General features: G+C 43.3%; 4 protein-coding genes across 4 annotated transcripts in view; 2 read left to right on the top strand and 2 right to left on the bottom strand.

Moving 5' to 3' along the window:
• The window catches only part of TSGA10 (testis specific 10), a gene marked incomplete at both ends in the record, with an annotated part of 29947 nt that extends 23051 nt beyond the window's left edge, over positions 1 to 6896 (bottom strand). Inside the window, 3 exon segments of the mRNA XM_079544226.1 lie at positions 3523 to 3608; positions 3611 to 3762; positions 6727 to 6896. Of these exon segments, the coding sequence (XP_079400352.1) occupies positions 3523 to 3608; positions 3611 to 3762; positions 6727 to 6896 (408 nt within the window).
• Positions 6897 to 7353: 457 nt separating this feature from the next.
• On the top strand, positions 7354 to 8585 carry LIPT1 (lipoyltransferase 1; the record flags this gene model as incomplete). The annotated part of the gene is given in 2 exon segments (XM_079544925.1): positions 7354 to 7405; positions 7408 to 8585. Coding segments are annotated over 2 exon segments (1230 nt in total).
• A 6472-nt stretch (positions 8586 to 15057) lies between these two features.
• On the bottom strand, positions 15058 to 17527 carry MITD1 (microtubule interacting and trafficking domain containing 1; the record flags this gene model as incomplete). Its single annotated transcript, XM_079546107.1, has 7 exons — positions 15058 to 15153; positions 15241 to 15301; positions 15431 to 15546; positions 16204 to 16290; positions 16817 to 16953; positions 17065 to 17166; positions 17374 to 17527. 7 exons carry the CDS (start codon positions 17525 to 17527, stop codon positions 15058 to 15060), a joined length of 753 nt encoding a protein of 250 aa, XP_079402233.1.
• Positions 17528 to 17677: 150 nt separating this feature from the next.
• Positions 17678 to 19955, top strand: MRPL30 (mitochondrial ribosomal protein L30; the record flags this gene model as incomplete). Its single annotated transcript, XM_079544224.1, has 5 exons — positions 17678 to 17725; positions 17895 to 17975; positions 18616 to 18762; positions 19619 to 19692; positions 19780 to 19955. 5 exons carry the CDS (start codon positions 17678 to 17680, stop codon positions 19910 to 19912), a joined length of 483 nt encoding a protein of 160 aa, XP_079400350.1. The 3' UTR covers positions 19913 to 19955.
• Positions 19956 to 21630: the final 1675 nt, after the last annotated feature.

Raw genomic sequence — 21630 nt, 5'->3', positions numbered from 1 at the left:
AATTTGCATCACCAACAAAAATCATAAATTACAAAAAAAATGTTGTTTCTATCATGCCTTTGCACTCTACTGTTCACAACGGCCTGTTCCAGCAACATAAACCAGGGAGAAGAACGGTACCAGTTATTTACTTCCTAGCCACAAAAGGATGGAGAAAAGTATTTTCTGTATTTTTGATGTAACAAAATAAAAGAAATACATGTTAATAGGAAACATGGGCATGTATCTCCATCTACCAGCATCTCCTCAAACACAGAGCATGGCCAGAAACATTTGTAATCAAACTGTGCAGAACACAGGGATATGAAGCTAGTTATCATCAGCTCTCTAGTGCTGCAGCCTATGATTCCTCAGAAAACAACAAAGACTTTGGAATAAAAGAAGGGAGAGAAAGATAGACTGCTCTCTGGCAACTTTCTAAGAATAACCATGATAAAGTAAGGTCACTGGAGCAAGTCAGTGAGACATGAAAGAGCTAATGAGACAGGGACAGTGACGAGCACACCAGTGCCTGGCAGTGCTATTCAATACCTGCCATCCTGCTACAACTCTAACGTATAAAGAAGCCCACAGATCTAACAATAGAAGACAAACAATTGTTCACCAGCACAAAGTTCACAACAGCTTCTGCCCCTACTTACATTCAGGAGTCTCCAGGGAATTTGGGCAGCTGTGTGACTTCGTTACCATTTAAAATCTCATCTGAATCAAATGTCAGTCGCCAACTATCAGTCTGACTATTAGCCTCAAAGTGTTTTAAGCAACAATCTAAGTGATGGCTTTGTTAAGGAGATACAGCAGTTCTAAAATGGAATTTTCACTATCTATTTTAATTGCTCATCCTAATATCAATCATGCCCTAGGAATACCTGTTTCTTTTGCCCAGGAGTGAGGACAGCTTGGAGATGTCTATAACAGCCATCATCACCACTGATGTGTCAAACTAGACAAGATGGATCCAACCCTAATATTCTGTTTTCTTTAAAAGACAAAAAACAACTTTGCTAGTCTTTCCAGAAAAGGAAGAGAAAAAGATTAGTGATTTGCAAGTTCTTAGTAACTCAGTATCTCACTCAATTTTACAGATAGAATGTGTGGCATTTGGTTCCTCACAATACTACTTTTACTCAACTTGTGGAAAAGGAACATTTTTGGAGAAAAAAAAAGATTTTTTATTTCCTAAAATAACTGATATTTGTGCTTGTCATAAAGCAGTACAGTTTAACTACCACTATCCTGCCACCTTCCTCTGAAGTGCGGCAAAGCTTCATGCAACACTAAACGATACCTGAACCAGGCCTTACAACATGACCAGAAGTAGGCAATTAGATGGTAAAAGTTTATTCATGAAAGCCAGCGACAAAATCTGTGGGATCCAACCACAGGCATGCACAACCAAACCTCAACTGTTTACATTCAGTTATTTAATTCAGGAAGATCTACAGGAGCAACTGAATATCCCGAACATACTCAGATCCATCTTCACATTTTGAAGGTCCTCCTTCACAAATCCATGACTACCCTCCATCACCCTTTTGTCTTTAATATATTTCAAAATGCTTTCCAAAATTATTTGCTCTGTATCTTGCTAGTGATAGGGACTGACCAGACTGTAACAGTTCTCCAGAACCTCTTGTCCACCATTTTTGAAAGCATGAGATGAGATGCATCCAGCTAGGTCCCATGAACTAGCATTTATCCAGATAGTTTAAATGTTCCCCAATCTGATCTTCTTTCATTAAGGAAAAGTCTTCCTCACTCCACAATTTTCCTTCAGTCCCAAAGACCTGAGATTCCTGAATGAAGGTCTTTCCAGTAAAGACAGAGGCAGAGAAGGCATTGAGTACTTCAGACTTTTTAGTGTCCTTTGTCACCAAGTCACCCACCCCATACAACAGTGAGCACATTTTCTACAGCTTCCTTAGGCTAATGTGTCTGTGAAAGTGTGTGAAAGCCTTTCTCCTTGCCCTCCATATCCCTCATCAGATTCAGCACCAGATGGGCTTTGATTTTCTTAACTCCATCTTTGAACCTTTAGAGAGCATCTCTATACACCTCTCTGGTGTACAGAGATCCCTCTTTCACCTCTTTTATGCTTCCCTTTTTTTTTTTTTTTTTTTTTTTTTTGTTTTTTTAAATGTACATTTCAGATTTGTCAGGAGCTCCCTGCTTATCCATAAGCCCTCCTGCCCCCTTGCCTGATTTCCTGTTCATATACATGGAGCTCGGAAAAGGCAAGAATTGAAAAATCAACAACTCTCCTGGACCACTCATACGAAGAACAAGTTACCAGGGGAGTTTTCCAATCTGATCTTGGAACAAGTCGAAGTCTTTTTAAATTTAGATTTTGATTCTTCTTTTTGCCCTGTTCCTGCCTCTCGCAACCCTAAAGTTAACCATCTTGTGGTCGCACAGAGACACAGAACTGTAGGAATCGGAAAGGACCTCTGGAGATCAAGTCCACCCCCCATTCTAAAGCAGGTTCCCTACAGTAGATGGCACAGGAAAGTGTCCAGATGAGTCCTGAATATCTCCAGAGAAGGAGACTAGACTGTGGTCACCGTAGTTAAGTCTGCACTGAAGTCAATCTTCACATCTTGTACCAGTTCCACCTTGCTTGTAAGCAGAGAGCCACCCTGCAAGGGCTTCTCTATCTCCTACATCAGGAATTAGTAATCACTACAGTTCAGAAAACTCCAGGACTGCTCATGGCCTGCTGTGTTGTTCCTTCAGTAGACATCAAGGCAGTTACAGTCTGCCATGAGCACCAGGACCTGCAAACATGAGGCTTCTTCCAGTAGCCCAATGAGCAGCCTAACGGCCAACCCTCCAAAGCTGGGCTGCTCCACAAAGTATTATTTAACAAATGCTTGAAGGTGAACATTACTGACTGAGTAAAAACAGCACTAGTATTTCCAAAGCCTTAAACTGGTTTTGTATTGCAAAATATAACGTTTCCTTAAAAAAAAAAAAAAAAATAAAAAAGATATGTGTGAGTTTACATATAAAATTAAAGCAGTGCGGCATGCACATGGATTTTACTTTTCACGACTGAGCTCAGACATTTCATAGAGTATATAGTATAGAGTATATAAGCATAGAGTAAGTACGATGGGACGCAGTCCCATCTACTACAAAACTCAAAGCGATCATGTGAAAACCTACAAAACTCAAAGCGATCATGTGAAAACCGACTGCATTCCTAAGGGAACAGGGAGTACCCCCAGCCTCTCCAGGGCTCTCTCCAGCCGGCAAGGTGCCACCAACCGGCTCTGGCTCTCCTCTGCCCTCTGCCCTCTGCCCTCTGCCCTCTGCCCTCCGCCAACCATCGCCCCGGCCGCCCCACGTACGCCTCTCCCGCGTCGCGCCGGGCTCGCGCTGAAGCGAGCCCCGCCGGGTGTCTACCTTGGGGCGAGCCTCCGCCCTCCCCCTCCGGCGTCCCGGGGACCGCCGGGTGCTCATGGTGGCTGCCCGGGCGGCGTGAAGCACCCGCTACTCTCGCCCCCAACCCCGGGCGCTCACCCGCGGCCCAATGGCGAGCTCCCGGCCGCGCCCCTTCCCTCCCTGCCGCGGGGCGGTGGCCGCCGCGCCCCAACGGCCGCGTTCCCTGGTGCCCGGCAACGGCTGGTTTCCAGCCGCCCCTCAGCGCTGTGCCAGACGGTCTCAGCCACAATCCTGGATTTCAGTCTTACTGATTTGGGTACGCTGGAAATCATGAGAGGAGACTGTGCATTACCGTATTTCATAGAATCATAGAATGGCCTGGGTTGAAAAGAACACAATGATCATCTGGTTTCAACCCCCTGCTATGTGCAGGGTCGCCAACCACCAGACCAGGCTGCCCAGAGCCACATCCAGCCTGGCCTTGAATGCCTCCAGGGATGGGGCATCCACAGCCTCCTTGGGCAACCTGTTCAGTGCATCACCACCCTCTGTGTGAAAAACTTCCTCCTAATATGTAACCTAAACCTCCCCTGTCTCATTTTAAAACCATTCCCCCTTGTCCTATCTCTATCCACCCTCGTAAAAAGCCATTCCCCCTCCTATTTAAAAGTTCCCTTCAAATACTGGAAGGCCAAAATGAGGTCTCCCCAGAGCCTTTTCCAAGCTATACAAGCCCAGTTCCCTCAACCTTTCTTCATTTTTATTTCCAAGAGAGATGTGAAAAGACAGCATTTCAGGTTGTAGGAAAACTGTTTTCCGTGAACACTCATTTTAGGAATGAAGTTATGTTGATTTTGTTCTTGTACGTGTATGGTTTTCTTTAAGTTATATAAAGTGGCCTCTCATATGTTGATATGAGGGCCACAGGACTTGAAGCCACAGCAGCAAGAGCCTGAGTGTGACTTATTTACTTTCCATGAAAAAAACAAAGACCCCCAGTAGTTACACTGTTAAGATGTCACAGAAAATGCAAAAATCTCTGGAGTTGGATGTGTCGCATTTCTGGAAACTTTTCAAGGCCTGTGATTCAAGACTAGTGCAGCAGAGTCAGAGTATCTGGAGTGTGACTTCCTGTGGCACAACTGGCAAATTGGACATTTAAAGCCAAGTCTGGAAAGGTGTTAGTGGAGCCCACAGGGAAGATGGCATTACTGCTGCTTTGCTCAACCTCTCTTTTACTAATGCGAGCCTTCTTCCTGCTCATGCCTCAAGCACATTTTTATGCATAATTCAACTTCTGCTAGAGCATATGAAGAAAGAACTACATCCTGTTTGGTTTGTTACTCTCGGCTCTGAGAAAATTAACATCAGTTATACAGTTGGCTGTTTGCCTCACACAGCAGAGTGCACATTGGGTTTGGGATTTCTGCACCCAAAGGTTAATTCCAGAGCTGCACTCCTGACAGGAATTTGGGAATCATGTCACTAAGCAGTTTGTGCTGGATCCTACCACAGAGTGAATCTATACTCTGAGATTTTATTCACTTATTGGGATCTTCTGCTGGATTACAATGCAATATAATCCAGTTCATAAATCTGTACTTATTGTATATTGCTAGAATATGTCTAATGATCTCAGTGGGTTTGTCTTTAAAAATAGCCACTTTTCAGAAAGGTACTTGCAGCTGAATATGCATTTTATCTATCAGCATATAAGAAACAGAGCCAAGACATTTTTAACTGTCCACCTTAGTGTTCCGCACATTTTACTTTTCTAGCACATTCTGCTTCTAATTAAGGAAAGAAGAATTGCCTTGGTCAGGCTATTTTCAGCTTGAAAAACACCTAACAGCTCACAGTACGTTTTTACTGACACCCGGTGGCAAACTGTAAAAATACATAGCAAACCTCCATGAGCCAAATGCTAAACGGGAAACAAATACTCCAAAGTTTGGTTTGTTTTCTAGTAATGTCAGCAGTCCCAGAGGATGCACTGCATTTCCTCTGAGCAGCATTCACTTTTGCATTCTACCAACCACCTCAAACACTGACTAATTCGTGGAGCATCAACACATTTTTATGGACAAAATCCACATGCTTTTTATCCAATGCATTTCAGAACACTTTGCCCTAGCAGAAAGCTGCTATCACAAAACTAATTTACCTTAAATGCAATAAAACAACATGCTAAGTGCTGGGACACACATCAAGTCAGGTTCCTTTTAGAGTCTCTCACCAACCACCACCAGCACTCACATGTAAGTGTTTCTTACACTTTGCTTGCACTACTACAACCACACATATAAGACTTTGGTTAAGAAAATTTCTTGCTCTGAATGATCCATTTCTGCAGTATGAAACAACCCCAAGCTCACACTGGTAATCTTGGTAGCCTCTTGTCTTTTGTCTGCATTTTTTTCTTTCACTTTGCAGGGAATATAGTTATTGTACAACTGTGTATTTAATCAGAGGTAAAGGCAATTCAAGCTCCATTATTATCAGTTCTGTTGGTAAAATGAACACACAGGGGATGCTCTGAAAGTAATGCCTGCTGTTTTATGATGTTGACCTATGACATCAGAGGCGGATGTTGGTGGGATGGCAGTAGAGGCTGAACCTTTCCACCAACATCCCTTTACATTTTGTTGCCATGTGACAGATGGCAGCAGAGAGGCAGTCTGACACAATGGTGTCTGACATGAATGAAGTGGATGAAGCAAAGGTGGATCACTGCATTCCTCCATGCAGAAAAAAATGGTACTCACTGAAATTCACTGACACTTGCTGAATGTTAATGGAGACCAAACAGTGGATGTTAGCACAATGAGGTGGTGCATTTCAGCAGTGGTGACAGTGACAGTGGGCCATGTCCTCTGCTGCATTTTGTTACAAGCATGACAGGTAGGCACTTGTTCATCACTGCAAAAACGCATAGCAAATGGTGGTGGCTATGTTGAAACACAGTGTTTTGTAGCTGGGAATTTGCCCTATCAAACAGTGTTGTTATGTGCTTTGTTGCAGTTTCCATGCAAATAAATATGAGGCATTACTTTTGGAGCACAAACATACAAAAATTCTGGGACTATATTCCCAAGCTGCTCCTGCAAATCATTTTGATGTTTCGTTGGAATGATACCAGCCTGCTGTTTCTTCCTAAATCACCTGTTTTTAGAACTAGGAAGAAAAATTACTTCCCATCTGTCCCTGTTGCAGAGGAATAATCTGTGAGAATGCATACGAGCCACTCTCCCAACGTTTTAACGTACAATTCCTTCAGGTCTTCAGACTCCCATATTGAGGAAAAATGCAAGATAAAAGCATGCAACGCATCCTTTACGGTACACCAGCAAGAGATACGGACTCCTCTGAAGATCAAACTTCAGCTCCGGGAGGCTTATGGCAGACTTGAAGAAACGCCCGCCTCCCGCACCTCTAACCCGGGAAGCGGAAGGGACTGAGGAGCTCGCCGAGCTGTTGTGGCGCGTCTGGTGGCCGTGCCCGCGCACTGTCATCCCTCCCCGCGGTGAGTAGGAAATGGGGGGAGGAGACGCGATGGTGGCTGGGGGTGCGTCGCTTCGGTGCCTCGCGACGAGGCTTGCCGCCGTACGGGAGAACGGTGAGGGAGCTGTTGTGTTCGTTGAGCAATGGCGGCCCGGGCGGGCTGCACTCGGCGGGCAGGAGGGCTCGGCTGACGCGTCTGTAGGGAGCTGCTGGCTGCTGGTGTGATATGCACCGAACGATATGCACCGAGATGCGTGGGTTGAGTGAGGGGGAGAATCGGTCCCATTTGTTTCCTTGGCCTTCCAGGCACCGAGGATAGCCTGCTGCAAGGAGGAGCACCTCCGACAGCCCCAGCTTCTATACTCAGCTCACGTCGGGGTGGGACAGCATCAGGAGTCTCCAGAGGAAAACATTTCTACTCGCGGCGGTTTAAGAACGTTGCTACTTTGGAAAGAGCATGACTGCATCATGATTGCAACCAGTAGTTCCTCCCTGTCACAACTGCAAGCTGCGCATGTGCCACATTCAGCTCTACCAGCACAAACAGGCCTTTTGCCCAACCTTCCGTTGTTAAGACCATGGTGCTGCAGTCCTCATTCAAAAGCTGCCTGCCGCTGTCGTGCCTTCTCAGGACTCCCAGAGCTGGCTTTGGAGGCATAGCTAGTGGGGGACTCATCATCCAGTCTCTGTCTAACGATGTTTACCAAAATCTAGCAGTGGAAGACTGGATCCATGACCACATGAATTTGGAGAACCGGCAGGTCCTTTTCCTGTGGAGAAATTCCCCAGCTGTGGTAATAGGAAGACACCAGAATCCCTGGCAGGAGTGCAACCTTCAGCTGATGAGGCAAAAGAACATAAAGCTAGCCCGGAGGAGGAGCGGGGGTGGGACGGTATACCACGACTTAGGCAATATCAATCTGACTTTCTTCACAGCCAAGAAAAAATATGAGCGAATGGAAAACTTGAAACTAGTTGTGAAGGCACTGAAAGCCTTGCGGCCACAGTTAGATATCCATGTCACCGACAGGTATGACATCTTGCTAGATGGGCAGTACAAAATCTCAGGTACTGCTGCAAAGCTGGGGCGGACAACTGCTTATCACCACTGTACCTTACTCTGTAATGCCAATAAATTTGTTTTATCTTCTGTACTGAAGAGTCCTTATAAAGGACTGAAAAGCAATGCCACTCCCAGTGTGCCTGCCTCAGTGAAAAACCTCTTTGAAGAGGATCCTAGCTTAACTTGTGAGATGCTGCTGGATGCCATTGCTGAAGAATATGCCACGCAGCACAGAATAGATCATCACATCACCTTAATAAATCCAACTGATGAGACTGTGCTTCCTGGAATCAATGATAAATCTAAAGAACTACAAACCTGGGAATGGGTGTATGGAAAGACACCGAAGTTCAGTGTTAGCACGTGTTTTAACATGATCTATAAAGATTCTGTTCTTGATGTTAAAGTGGACATGGATGTAAAGCATGGAAGAATTGAAGCCTGTGACATTGATCTGCCGCAGCAGTGGCTTCCGCCAGCACTGTGCCGTGAGCTGGTGAAGAGCCTTACAGGCAGTAAGTTTTGCCCAAACGAAACCACTGCACTGTCAAGCACATTGCTGAGAACATGTCCACAAGATTATGAGTTGCACAGCAAGTGGAATCTGTTATGTGAGAATATGACACTGTTAATGTGATTTGTGTTGTGAAATTGTCAGATAGACTTCTGCTTTTTTATGTTATTTATTAAAAACAAGATTGAAAGATTGATTTCTATAAGCTTTTTTTCCTATCTGTTAGCCGTTAAGCTTTTTAATATTGTGCTTTTGTTTAGTATTACCTGCTAGCAACTAGATTTCACTCTGCCTGCACCTGAGGTCAAGCTGCAGAATGTAAGCCCCTGTAACAAGTAGCAGCCCTTCATTACTCCGTGCTGACAGACATGACATCATCACTGCTTAAAACAGAATATGCTGCAGGCCTCCCCCCTTGTCTCTGTAGGAAACAAGGTACCAAATGGCAGATGGAGATTAGATGGGATAGATGGAAAACTGCTGCTGTGCTGCTGCATTTGATTCTTAGCCTGTATCTAATTCCCTGCAGGTAGAAACTCAAAGACCATGCCTCAGCCCCTGAGCTGTGTGGAAGGGGATGTCCCCCTTGTTTCTGGTTGGAAATCCTGTCCTGCAGTGCTGGTGACCCTCTTCTCATATTTACAAGGGTGTTAGTAAGCTGCACTCACAGCTGTCCCACAGTTTCACACTGGATTAGGGGTTTGCACATATGCATGTGCAGAAGAGACAGGAGGGATTAGAAGTTGCAGTGCGGAGGATTATGTGATGTGGCAGAAGAGGCTGAGATGGACCACATGTGCCTCCTTTGTACCCAGGACAGTGATGGTGTTGTACAAACAGTGGATTCATTACCCCATGTGCTATGAGCCACACTCCCACGGACAGGAGAGATACTGCTTTTTATTCAGGCTATGGTGCTGGTGGAAGTTTCCACAAATCAAGAACAATAATGCAAGTTTCTTCACTGTATTTATACATTAAATTCCTAAGTATTCTGCCAGAAGAGCCACCTACTACCTACATATTCATAAGCTTAAGAAATCATGGTACTCCATCCCATTCTGGCTACTTTCCTGGCCATCTGTGCTTGCACAGGGGTCTTACATGACCCTCATTGGTCATATGGGGAATGCTTCCCTTACCCTTTTTATCTTTTTATCATCACATTAGAACAAGCTGAACAGATCTCTTGCCAGTTTTCCAAGGGGAACAATTGGCATTGATTAATTGGGTAATATCAATGGCTAAGACATTCTGCTGTAGGATAAGCAGTACTTGATCAAAGGTTTCTACCTTTGTCACGTAGGGTCTGTTCAGCCTGGTGACAGGAAGGCTGTGGGAGACCTGATAGTGGCCTTTCAGTATCTAAAGAGGAGCTATAAGAAAGAAGAGGACAGACTCTCTGGTAAGGTCTGCTGTGATAGGACAAGGGGAAATGGTTTCAAACTAAAAGAAGATACAGACTAGATCAAGAACTTTTATTTTAAAAAAAAAAAAAAAAGAATGGTGAGGTACTGGAACAGATTGCCAGAGGTGGGGGATGCCCCATCCCTGAAGACACTCATGGTCAGGTTGGATGGTGCTCTGACCACACTGATGTAGCTGTAGGTGTCCCTGTTCATTACAGGAGAGTTGGACAAAATGTCTTTTAAGGGTCCCTTCCAACTCAAATGATTCTATGATTCTGTGAACTGGTGTGTAAGCCACAAGTGGGAAGACCTATTCTACATTACAATATGCATATGTAAACGCAAACCTTAGAGAAAACAGCTTCCTCCTACTACCACCTAACAGAAAATTTGCTAGCGGAAGGCAGTAGTGAACTGAAAGTGGCAGTTTTCAGGTTAAATCACAGTAATAACTCAATATAGAAGTACTATTCCTAAAGAAAGGCTTGAGATTTATTTCCCTATTGTTGCAGAGTAACCAGAATGCAATTTTGACCAGGTCAGAATAGAAGCAGTTTATTGTTACAGCTGTAGGAGAGAACACAGCACACCTAAATGATGGGCTTTGGTGATAGGAGCTCTGCCCAGATGAGTCTGTTAGAGAGCTTACTTTTAGGCTATACAACACTTTCTCCAAACTGCCTTTGAATAGTACTTAAAATTTAAGTGGTGCATTCACCAAGCAAAGGAGACATAAATTCACCCTGTAGAGGTGCAAGCACATCCTAGTAAATTCCACCTGGGGCACAATATGTAGTACAACTCAATTTATGTAGAGATCTTTTCTAGGAGGTTAACAGGGGCTGTAGGACTCGAAAGCACCAAGTTCAGAAATGGAATGCCGGGCTTTTTCCTGGATGAGGTACTGAAACACCAACAATTTACCACTTCTGAAGAGAACTGGAGGAAAATCAGAACAAATAAAGTGGATCGAGAAGTGCCAGTGTCAAGTAGGCAAGAAACAATCTTGCTGTTAGGGCAAGATAAAAAAGGAACTGACACAAACAAAAGAAAGTAAAGGAACAATGATATTTATGTCCTTCATGCTGTCCTAATTACATTTCTCAGACTGTGGCATGGAGGAAGAGACTCTTCCATTCCTCCTCTTCTCCTGCTATAGTCTCTTACAGCTCCTCTACTTCTGCTAGTGTTTCCTGGAGCAAGATATTGAATTTGCAATGCTATGAGTTTAGTCTCACTGTCTTTCTCCCGACATGCAATGCAAAGATAAGCATTGCTAACTAATTCAGTAAGAGGCTTAGTCTGCCACCAGACAGCAATAGATTGTAATTGCTCTTGAATTTCTGGCTATAAGCCTGCAACAAAGGCAGTTGCTACAACTGCTAGAGGTTTTTTAGCAGCATTGCCTATGCCAGAATGCCAGTTAAAAACTAACTTGAGGTAGTCCATGAAGGCTAGAAGGTATTCCCCCTTTATTTGTTTTGTATTTTGCCTCATTTTTCTTCAGGTGGGTCACCTGAAGATTATCTCCAGCTAACCCAAGTTCACTGTCACCCTGGAAGGCTAGCCTTTTCTGTTAATCACTGCCTGATTTCACAAGGCTTAACAGCCTTCAAGAGCTGCTTTCTATCAGCCCAACTTGGATTATACCAACTGATAACAGTTCACAGTTCTCTAGATTTCTGAGTTTCTTCTCAGGTATGGAAATCCTTTTGCTGTCTTATACTTTCAGGAGTGCACAGGGTATGAGCAGTAACCACACCTTTGGGCCCCAGTGCTTGTTTTAAGGGTGCTTGTATCTCAGATGCCAACTGACAGCAGGTTCTACCAGCAACTACATAAATTCTTGGTGTGTTCTGATAGTCTGATGATGCTTATGGCTCTGCTGATATTACAGGGGATAGGGGGAGGCAAGGGGTGCTTTTCTAACCATCCCTTAAAATGCTTAATCTTTCCATTTTCCCTGAGAGTCTCTCAAATTTCTGGTTTGGGATTCTATTTTTCTTTTGTATGCCTCCTCGTGCCAGCCAAAAAAATGTATGCCCCTGAAAAGAGGGTACATTAGGCCCTCTGGTGCTCCACAAGTACACTGTTTTATCTAAGTTAAAGGTAAATTCAATAGGATACTGCTCAAAGGTATTATCCTTGGTCCACATTCCCTACAAAGGCTGAGGAAGCTGGACTTGTTCAGCCTGGAGAAGAGAAGGCTGCAAGGAGATCTCACTGCAGCCTTTCTGTATTTAGAAGGGGATTTATAATAACAGGAGGGGAATCAGCTTTTTACTTGGTAGACAGTGATAGGACAAGGGGGAATGGTTTTAAGCTTAAGGATGAAAGGTTTAGATTGGATGTCAGGGGGAAGTTCTTCACAGAGAGAGTGGTGAGGTGCTGGCACAGACTGCCCAGAGAGGCTGTGGATGCCCCATCCCTGGAGGTGTTCAAGACCAGGTTGGATGGGGCCCTGGACAACCTGGTCTAGTGCCAGGTTTGGAGGTTGGCAACCCTGCCTGTGGCAGGGGGTTTGAACTTGATCACCCTTGGGGTCCCTTCCAATCCAAGCCATGCTGTGATTCTATAATTCAGAAGCTCTTTTTACCTAAACATCTACGTGTTTTAGGAGAGTAATGAATTTACAAATACTGGAATTTCTTTTGTGGGTGCTGGGACTTCTGATTGTCTGGTTCCCAATTCACTCATTCAGGGAGAGAAAGGCTATCAGCTCACAGTCACCACTGCCAAAGTGACTATCCAGCCTGACAATAACCAGAGACTAAACAAAGACACCAGTGGTCCTGTAGCTGAGTGTCTAGTCCAAACCTCACCATGTTGGTTTTAACTGTTTACAAAATACAGAGGCTCATGCTATTACCAGAGGCAGGGAAGGGGCTAATTGGCCCAGGAAGGACTGACTATTCCATAACCTTCTGGAGCAGCTCAGCTCAGGGGGCAGCATACCACTTCAGTGTCATCCACACTCACAATGTAATCATAAGCAAACTAGACTTTCCTAACCTACCACTCCTTGATTTTACCAGAAATACAATTACCTTTCTCCCTTTTCTTTTACCAGAATTCCAATCACTTTTCCCTCTTTTTAGCTGGTACCAGGAGGCATAGCCTTGCCTGAACAATCCAGGTGTTGACCTAACTACATACATGAGTGGCAGCATAGAATACAACCAGAAATCAGTAAAATGATTGCAAACCCTATGCTCCTACATTGCTCTGATAAAATAAATGCTGAAGAAGGTAACTTTCTATTCATTTATGTCCATTTCTCTTCATACAGCGTTCCTACTGACAATTAAGGGAACTATGTAAAGATAAAGAACTTAGAAAAACTGCACTGCACTATAACAGTCACTGTTATATGTCACTGAGGGTCTAGTAGTATAGATATATACAGATAGTGCATATTCAAAAGATATGGAAAGAAATCAGTAGCCTTAGCTATTTTGCAGTCAGAAGCACAGGAAGGTCTACAAATGAAGAGAGAAGACCAGGGTTACCTCCTGTGGCACCAGTACAGGACCACACCACTGGGCTTACTGCTAGAATAAAGAAGCATATGGTATGACAGGATGCAGAAAGCGTAAGGCACCTATCAGTCCTGAGTTTAAAAGATCTCGATTGCTAACTGAGAACTAAGATTTAAAGTTGATCTGAAATATTGATGGTGGTTTTTCATTTAGCCCCTGTATGTCTGAAATCCGGACTAGGTGAAAACATACAAAGTTTCACATTCAGGATGCTTAATGTATTCACAATGAACTTCTTCTCATCAATAGCTGATCTTTGAGACATTACCTGGCTTCTTGGAGTTGTAGAAAAATTTAGACAGATGACTTAAATTACAAATAATAAAAAATAACCTTTATTCCCATTAAAAATATGCATATGTTATGTACAACTGAATAAAATCAATGACAGTAACTACACACATTATCTCAGCAGGAAGACAGGGACTTTCTATGGAATGTTTTGAGGGTCCTGGTAGCATATAACTTCTGTGGCACACAGTATTCTTTGTCTGATTCAACACTGAAAAACTGAGACATCTTTATGCAAAAACATCAAGGCAGACCATTGGCAAACTGTTACCCATAAAACAGGGCAAAGACCAGCAGTTTCTTGTTGATAGCTTTGGAATAGATCTGTTTTGTTAGAGGCAAGACTTAAAGAGGGATAATGAAATACAACAGGAAAAAGAAACAAGAAAGTTTTGGGTTATGTAACCTCTGGAGTAATTTGAAAAACGTTATTACTATTTTTTTTTTTAAAGGGCTCAGTAGCAGGGCAATAGCTTATTGCAGTTCTGACTGGCATGACTAGAAGTACAGACACTGAACTTGCTGAACCTGAAGTCAGGAGAAGACTGGGAGAGGATCACACAACTTTTCCATGCCTAATGCAAAGTATAGAAATCAGATATATGACAACGCAGCAAGGAATAAAGGAACATACATGAGCAATACTGAAAAGAATACAGCTAGAACATTGTTTGCATCTTTTCTGCCCCAAATCCATCATTCAGAGAGATGTACAGGAAGACTCTAATATGTCTGCATACTGAACACTACAACTTTTGCATGCAAGGAGCTTAGAGAATGGAATGCTAGATATGGAGCTATTTGTAGTTTGTGAAATCAGGTATTATGGGATCAACTAAAACAGCAGAACAGCAGTCATGACTAGAATGCAGGAATTCAAGGAAATACATAGGCTGCTTATAAAAGAGGACATATGGGTTGAAATAGCAGCACAGCTTCAGATGTTTCTGAGGTGGTCAATTAAAATTAAAACCCGCAAAATTTGCTCAAGACAAACAAAATTAATAGCAAAATAACAGTAAAGAGGCCTTTAAGGAACACTACTAAGGCTGGTATAAAACCCCTTCTCCATAAAGTTTAAGTTATGTTAAGTTTAAGACATAGGTTGCATTTAGACATGGGTTGTATTCTCTAAGATTACAGGATAAAAAAGTAGAGTGGAAGAATTGTACAGCTCTGTTTTCTCGGACTGTAAAGGCACAAATATCCTTAAATCTATGGATTATAAAAGCAGTGCTGGACCAAGCATCTGTTCCGGAGTGCTTCTGATGATGGACAGTTGGACCCAAGTGGTACAAATTTACATTTCTATGCTTATAAAAACACTCATAAAAAAAAAAAAATAAAAGCAGTTGATTACATTTTCTTTGTATGTTTAGTATGAAAGACATCCACTGTTGTTTCATGGCAAGGTCGCAAGTCAAAGTCACAGTATCCAATACTAAAACGACCCTATGGAAATTAAGAGAATTGACATGGGTAACACAGAATAAGCTATTCTACCATGGAAGTTAATTAAGGAGGTTTGAGTGTTTTTACCTGTGGCCTCTTAAAATAATCAAGACCCCTTCCAATCTTAATCATCCATCCATTGTTGAATCTGTTATTAAAAATAAATGAATTTGAAAACCATGAGTACACCAAATTAAAAAAATTAGAAATTATCCCAGCAACTAGGGCTAATTAGTTTAAATAACTGGAATTCACTAATTTTTTTAATATCACCTACCTAATTTCTCGATCATGGATTGAAGATGAAAATGCAACATTCAGTGTTATCCCATGATTCCTCAATGACTGCTTTATTTCTTCCAAGCCACTTGTCTGTTGATTCCTCCCACTGCCCTGTTAAAAATAAAGATAACTCTTTTAAAAAAAACATGTATCCTATTTTTGGTCACCACTTCCTAAAATCCCCTACAAAACCTTTTTAGTAATAATTTAAACCCAAAGAAAGCCATCTGAGTGAGGGCAGATTCGCATTTTCACGGGACAGGATAAGAAGCAGGCAGATTACAGGTACACTTGCTAAGGTATGTGGAGGAAGATCTCACTCAACCCCTTAAAGCTAGACACAGATTACTATTTGAGCCAGCATAAATGCAGGGGTAGTTTGAAAGCTTTAGCTCACCGAAAGCTCTTAAATGAGAGCTATACAAGCAGTTGGAAAAAAGAAGTATCTCAACAGAGATTATTTTTTAACATTTTCCACAAAAAAAAACTTTCACCAAAATAACTTTTCCATTTAAAATCCCGTTACCAAGAATTTGTTATGAAAAAACTCTGAATTTATGAAATTATTAATGTTCAGCTATCACAGTTTTTCCTCTTAATCTGTGATTTCTACTGAAGGCACTGAAGCCACTCTCAAACAAGTACTTGTAAATATGAATAAATTTGTATTTAAATATAAACATTCATGTATACATGTAGACATGCTGGGTGTGTTTGTGTGGTGTTACCTGGATACAAAGAAATGGAAATTGAAACCTGGACACTTACTTCATCATAGGAAGTGAGGAGGTGGATTGTTTTCACTTTGCACGGCCCCTTAACCAGCATCTCACAGAATCGCAGGAAATTATACAACTGTAACAATTTTGTGTAATTCAGTAACTTGGATTATTTTAGCTGCTACATCAATTAAAACACAGCAGAACAGCAGTCAGGACTGGAATGCAGGAATTCAAGGAAATACATAGGCTGCTTATAAAAGAGGACATAGGGGTTGAAATGATAGCACAGCTTCAGATGTTTCTGACTTTATCGCTCTCTACAACCTGACAGGAGGTTGTGATGAGATGGGGGTTGGCCTCGTCTTCCAGGTAAGAGTAACAGGATGAGAAGGAATGGCCTCAAGTTGTGTCAGGACAGGTTCGGGTTGGATATTAGGAAAAATCCTTTCTGAGAAAGAGCAGTGAGGCAGTGGCACAGGCTGCCCAGGGAGGTGGTGCAGTCACTGTCCCTGGAGGTGTTCAAGAAACACATAGATGTGGCACTGAGGGGCCTGGTCAGTGGGCATGGTGGGGATGGGCTGGAGGTTGGACTGGATGATCTGAGAGGTCTTTTCCAACCGTACTGATTCTGTGATATGCAACACTGAATATCTACTTGCCTGATGGACGTGCCTAATGTAGGGGTCCTCCACCCATACTTCAGAAACAATCTCAGTCAGATACTCCTGGAAAAGCTTCTCATAGCCAAAACCTGTTGCATTTTCCTCTATCCTAATTTGCTTATGGTATTTGCCATCTGAAGAAAAAAAAAATTAAGAAAAAAAGCACCTTTGTCAGTAAAATCATGACATAATCCCCAGGTAACATCAAACATTTAAATGTGAGCAAGACAGTGGTGCCTGCACACCTTGCTTCTCCTTCTCAATATACTTTTTTATGTCTTCAGCCCTGGTCATGTACTCGGATATTTTCTGCCGGTACCGCTGCTTCTTTGCCTCATCCTTCGTTCCTGCCAACCAGAACCGCAGAGATGAGTTCTCCCAGAGCCAGGCCCCAGGTTCCCCAGAGGCGAGAGGGGAGCGGGACGAGGCAGCCTCCCGACTCGTGTCTCATCGCAGCCGGCGGTCTCCCGGCGAGCCCCGAGATGGCCGCGGTCCAACACCCGCACACAGCGCGGCGTTAATGGCCGCACGGTCCCCCGCTCGCAGCCCGGTACCTTTCACCACCTGCAGCAGCAGGTCGATGCCCTCCTGGTAGCACACCAGGGATTCCTGGAAGCGAGACGCCAGGTCCAATTCCACCGCCCGCTTCAACGTCTCCGCTCCGGCCCGCTCCAGCGCGGCGGTGCCATCGCCTCCCGCCCGAGACATGGGCACGGCGACGGGCTGTGGGGACGGAGGAGGGGCCGCGGGGAAATCGAAACCGGCCCGGTGAGGCGGGCTGCGCTTCACCGCTGCCCTTCCTCCCTCGGAACCCAAGCGCTGCGGTGGCGGTGCCCGGCCGGAAGGCTGCACACCGACATGGCGGCGGGCCGGGGCGGGTTGCGGCTCGGCGCTGCCTGGAAGGCGGTGAGGGGGTGGCAGGGGCGACCGTATGCTGGCATGGAGAGGGGTCCGGTCGGGGCGGCCGCGGCTTTTGCTTACGGGGAGACGTGGGCGTTGGGAAGACGTGCGGCTGGGGGGCACTTCTACAGCCGCCGTGAGATGTAGTTAATGGGGAACGCTTTGTTGTTGGTAGGTGCTGGGGAGAAGACCGGAAGGCATCGTGCCCGCGCCATGGGCTCGGCACAAGTTCACCAAATCGAGAATTCCCGAGTCGGTACGTTCTGCCCTCCTAGAGGAGGCTGAAAGCCGTGGAATTACGGCAGAGAGATATTAGCCTGCTCGTTCTGGGCCTTCTGTGATGTGGCGGCTTTATTCACAACGGTTCAGAAGCCAAGTTGCATTCGACTTTTCCTGAATCTTAAAGTTTCTTAGTCCTGTGGCAAAACTTTTGACTCGTAAGCTGAACAGAGGTTGTCCTGTGAGGTGCATGTGTCATAAGCACTGTGCTATTACAGAACGCCGTGTATCCATGCTGTCATGTGGCCTAACTTCAGAGTTAATGTATTAATCAGCAAACCATTATAATTTTCACAGTGCTATAAAAGCTGCATTTGAGCTTCTTTACTGTGGGGGTGACAGATCAGTGGAATGGGCTGCAAAGAGGTTATGGAGTCTCCTGCTATGGAGATATTTGAGACCCACCTGTACGCTTTCCTGCGACCTGCAGTAGGGAACCGCTTCAGCAGGGCGGTGGACTCAGTGATCTCCAAAGGACTCTTCTTACCCCTATGATTCTGTGATTCTATTGCTTGGCAAGTTGACCTTATGAAAAGAAATTTAATTGGAGATGTTAAATTTTTACCAAGGCTGAAGTGTGATTCGGAGAGTTGAAAACTATGAACTTTTTGCTCTAGGTATTTCAGCCACGGCCTGGAGATCATGAGAAGTATGGAGGTGACCCCGAGCAGCCCCACAAAGTTCATATTGTTACTAGGATCAAAAGTGTAATCGGTCGCCCATATTGGGAGAAGAAAATCATACATGATCTTGGACTGGATAAGGTATGGAAGTTGTGATTATTCTTACTCACAATGTGCATTCAGGATGCAGAAACACAGGGTAGAATTCAGATGTTGTTTTTTCTTGATTTTTCTTGTGTGCTTTTTATGCAGTCACAAAACTTGGATTGTTTTACAGCTACTATGAAGCATAATTGAGAACTGGGTCATGTGTGTAAGAGCAAATAGGAACAGTAATGAAAATTGCTGTTAGTAGGAATTCAGATTATGAATACATGGTATTGCTGTAGTGCCTGAGGAGAACTTTATCTTCAGAATTCTGCTAAAATAATAAAAACAGATTTGCAAATACTTCAAATTCAGTTTTCTCGCTAGGTGATATTAAGCAGATATTGCAAATAGACCTCATTTATTAATGAAAAGTTTTCTGAATCTAAATGGTGTGATGAGTGCTCAAACAGATTTAAGAGTTCCTGTCAGATTTATTCAAAATTTTTTTTTAGGTAGAATTGCACTTCATGCAAAAATTCATCTAGTTGATATTATATTTTGGAGGGGAAAAAAGTGATGAGTTTAAGGCCTAACTGAAGCAAGTCTCACACTGTATTTATGTGTAGGCATTTCTAACATTTGGAAGAAATTTGAATATATTGATAATGTAGTGGGAATAAAGCTGAAATTGGCATTTTACTGGAATCATGAGTTTGATCAAGCTTTGGTTTCATATTTTCATGTATAGTGCATCATACCACATCATCACATCTTGGTCACAGTACATCAGTATTATTTCTCCAAATCTAAATTTGCAAATGTGGTTTATATGTTACTGAAAAGTTTGGTGAACAGAGATTTGTACTTTGGAACTGTGTTTTTAAAACCAATACTATCCTTTATGTAGGCGCATCAACCAAGACTGCACAAAAATATCCCTTCTGTGAATTCCAGACTGAAAGTTGTTAAACATCTGATAAGGTTTGTTAGCTATGTGTTTAATTTGGAATACTGATACAATTCCATTCTAGTCCTAGAACCTTACTAAACACACTCTTCTATCTGTAGAATACAGCCGTTGAAACTACCATATGGGTTGCCAACAGAAGAGGAAATGGCAGACACCTTTCTTACAAGCAAGGGAGAGCTTATCATTAAACAGCGTCTGAAACCCGTGGAGCAGGAAGAAATTAAGTCATGAGGTGTGCTGGTTGGAATTATGTTTTCTAAAATAAATAATTTAATTCCTGAGTTAAGAGCTTGTGTGTGAAATGGAAGCTGGTATGTAAATAGAACAGATCTAACTAATGATAGTGTATTTGGCAGCTAACAGCAAAGGTTTGCAATGAGGGTGCATGACTTCACCTTTCCTACACTAAAAAAAGAACAGGAATTGAAAAGCTTTTTTGATCATGGGTTACCTGAGCGCTGACTGACTGTCCGTTCAGAGCTCAATTTATTGATGCAGGCATTTGAGTGGCTTACCTCTGTTATTCAAATCTCATGTTTGTTTCTTAGCAGGCAGTTTCATCTGGCCTGTCCTGTATCTTAAAATAGAACTGTAGAATCACAGAATAGCTTGGGCTGGAAAGGATCTCACAGCCCACCTAGCCCCACCTCTACCATGTGCAGGGCTGCCCCCCACCAGCTCAGGCTGCCCAGGATCCCATCTAACCTGACCTTGAGCCCCTCTAGGGATGGGGCACCACAGCTTCTCTGAGCAGCTGTGCCAGGACCTAATCAGTCTGAGTAAGAAATTACTTCCTAACATCCACTTAAACCTCCCCTCTTTTAGTTTAAAACCATTCCCCCTTCTCCTATCACTATTAGACCATGTAAAAAGTAAGTCTCTCACCTTTTAAGTATTGGAAGGCCACAATGAGGACGCTCCAGAGCTTTTTCTTCTCCAAGCTAAACAAGCCCGACTTCCTCAACCTTTCTTCATAGGAGATGTGCTCCAGCCCTACAGTCATCTTTGTGTCTTTCCTCTGGACCTGCTCTAACACTTCCGCATCCTTCTTGTGCTAGAGGCCCCAGACTGGGGGTAGAAGGAGGGGCTCATGATTGGAGAGCAGAGGGGAACAGTCACCTCCTCACCCTAATGGCCAGCTTTCTTTTGATTTCACTTTTTTCACTTTCTTTTTTTCTAGTCTTTATGAAGGTTAATGCTTTTCACATGCTAGCAGAAATCTGGAAACCCTGAAGCGTATTTATTTGATACAAGTTAGCAGTTAAGAGCTCCAAGCATATAAAATAAGACCTTTCACTGGAGTGTCTTGAATAGTACTGTGTGCAATGATTTAAAGACTGTTTTTATTTACTATTTAAGAATTGTGGCTAAAATTAGGAAGCTGCTGCTATATCAAGTGATAAAGTAGTTTTCATTCCAGCAAGCATAAATTCCATTGTTTATTGTGCTGTGAGCCTCTCCCACACTAGAGACATTGTAGAGGAGCTAATCTTAATTACTGTATGTTGTGGAAAGATCAGAGGGATACAGTGGCTGAAAATGAATGTTTATCCTTTCTGCATGCTTGCAGGGAAGAGTAAAAGCCTGTAGAAGTTCTAAGGAGTATACATTATCAGTAGAAGGACATAACAGCTAGATATACTGTGTGCAGAAAAAAGGCAAAGGATAGGATATAGTAGTACATTGAAGGGTGAGATGGCTCCTGAAGACAGGCCAAAGACAGACGTGGGTTGAGTTGAAAAACCTCAGTTTCTCAACAAACTACAGGCTGCAATCAGGACACAGAAAAGACTGAAGGATGTAGAGTAGCAAGGGAAAAAATGAGATAGATAAATTGTGTGGGTTTTTTTTGTACTCTGTCCTTCATTTCAGTGTCTGCACAACATCTTGTGCTGTAGTGTAACTGCAGTCTATATGGTGGTTTCTGCGTTCCCACAGGGAGGTGCTTG

The sequence above is a fragment of the Tetrao urogallus genome (assembly GCF_951394365.1).
Source record: "Tetrao urogallus genome assembly, chromosome: 1".
Taxonomy (NCBI): domain Eukaryota; kingdom Metazoa; phylum Chordata; class Aves; order Galliformes; family Phasianidae; genus Tetrao; species Tetrao urogallus.
This window is presented reverse-complemented; position numbering and strand designations above follow the sequence as displayed.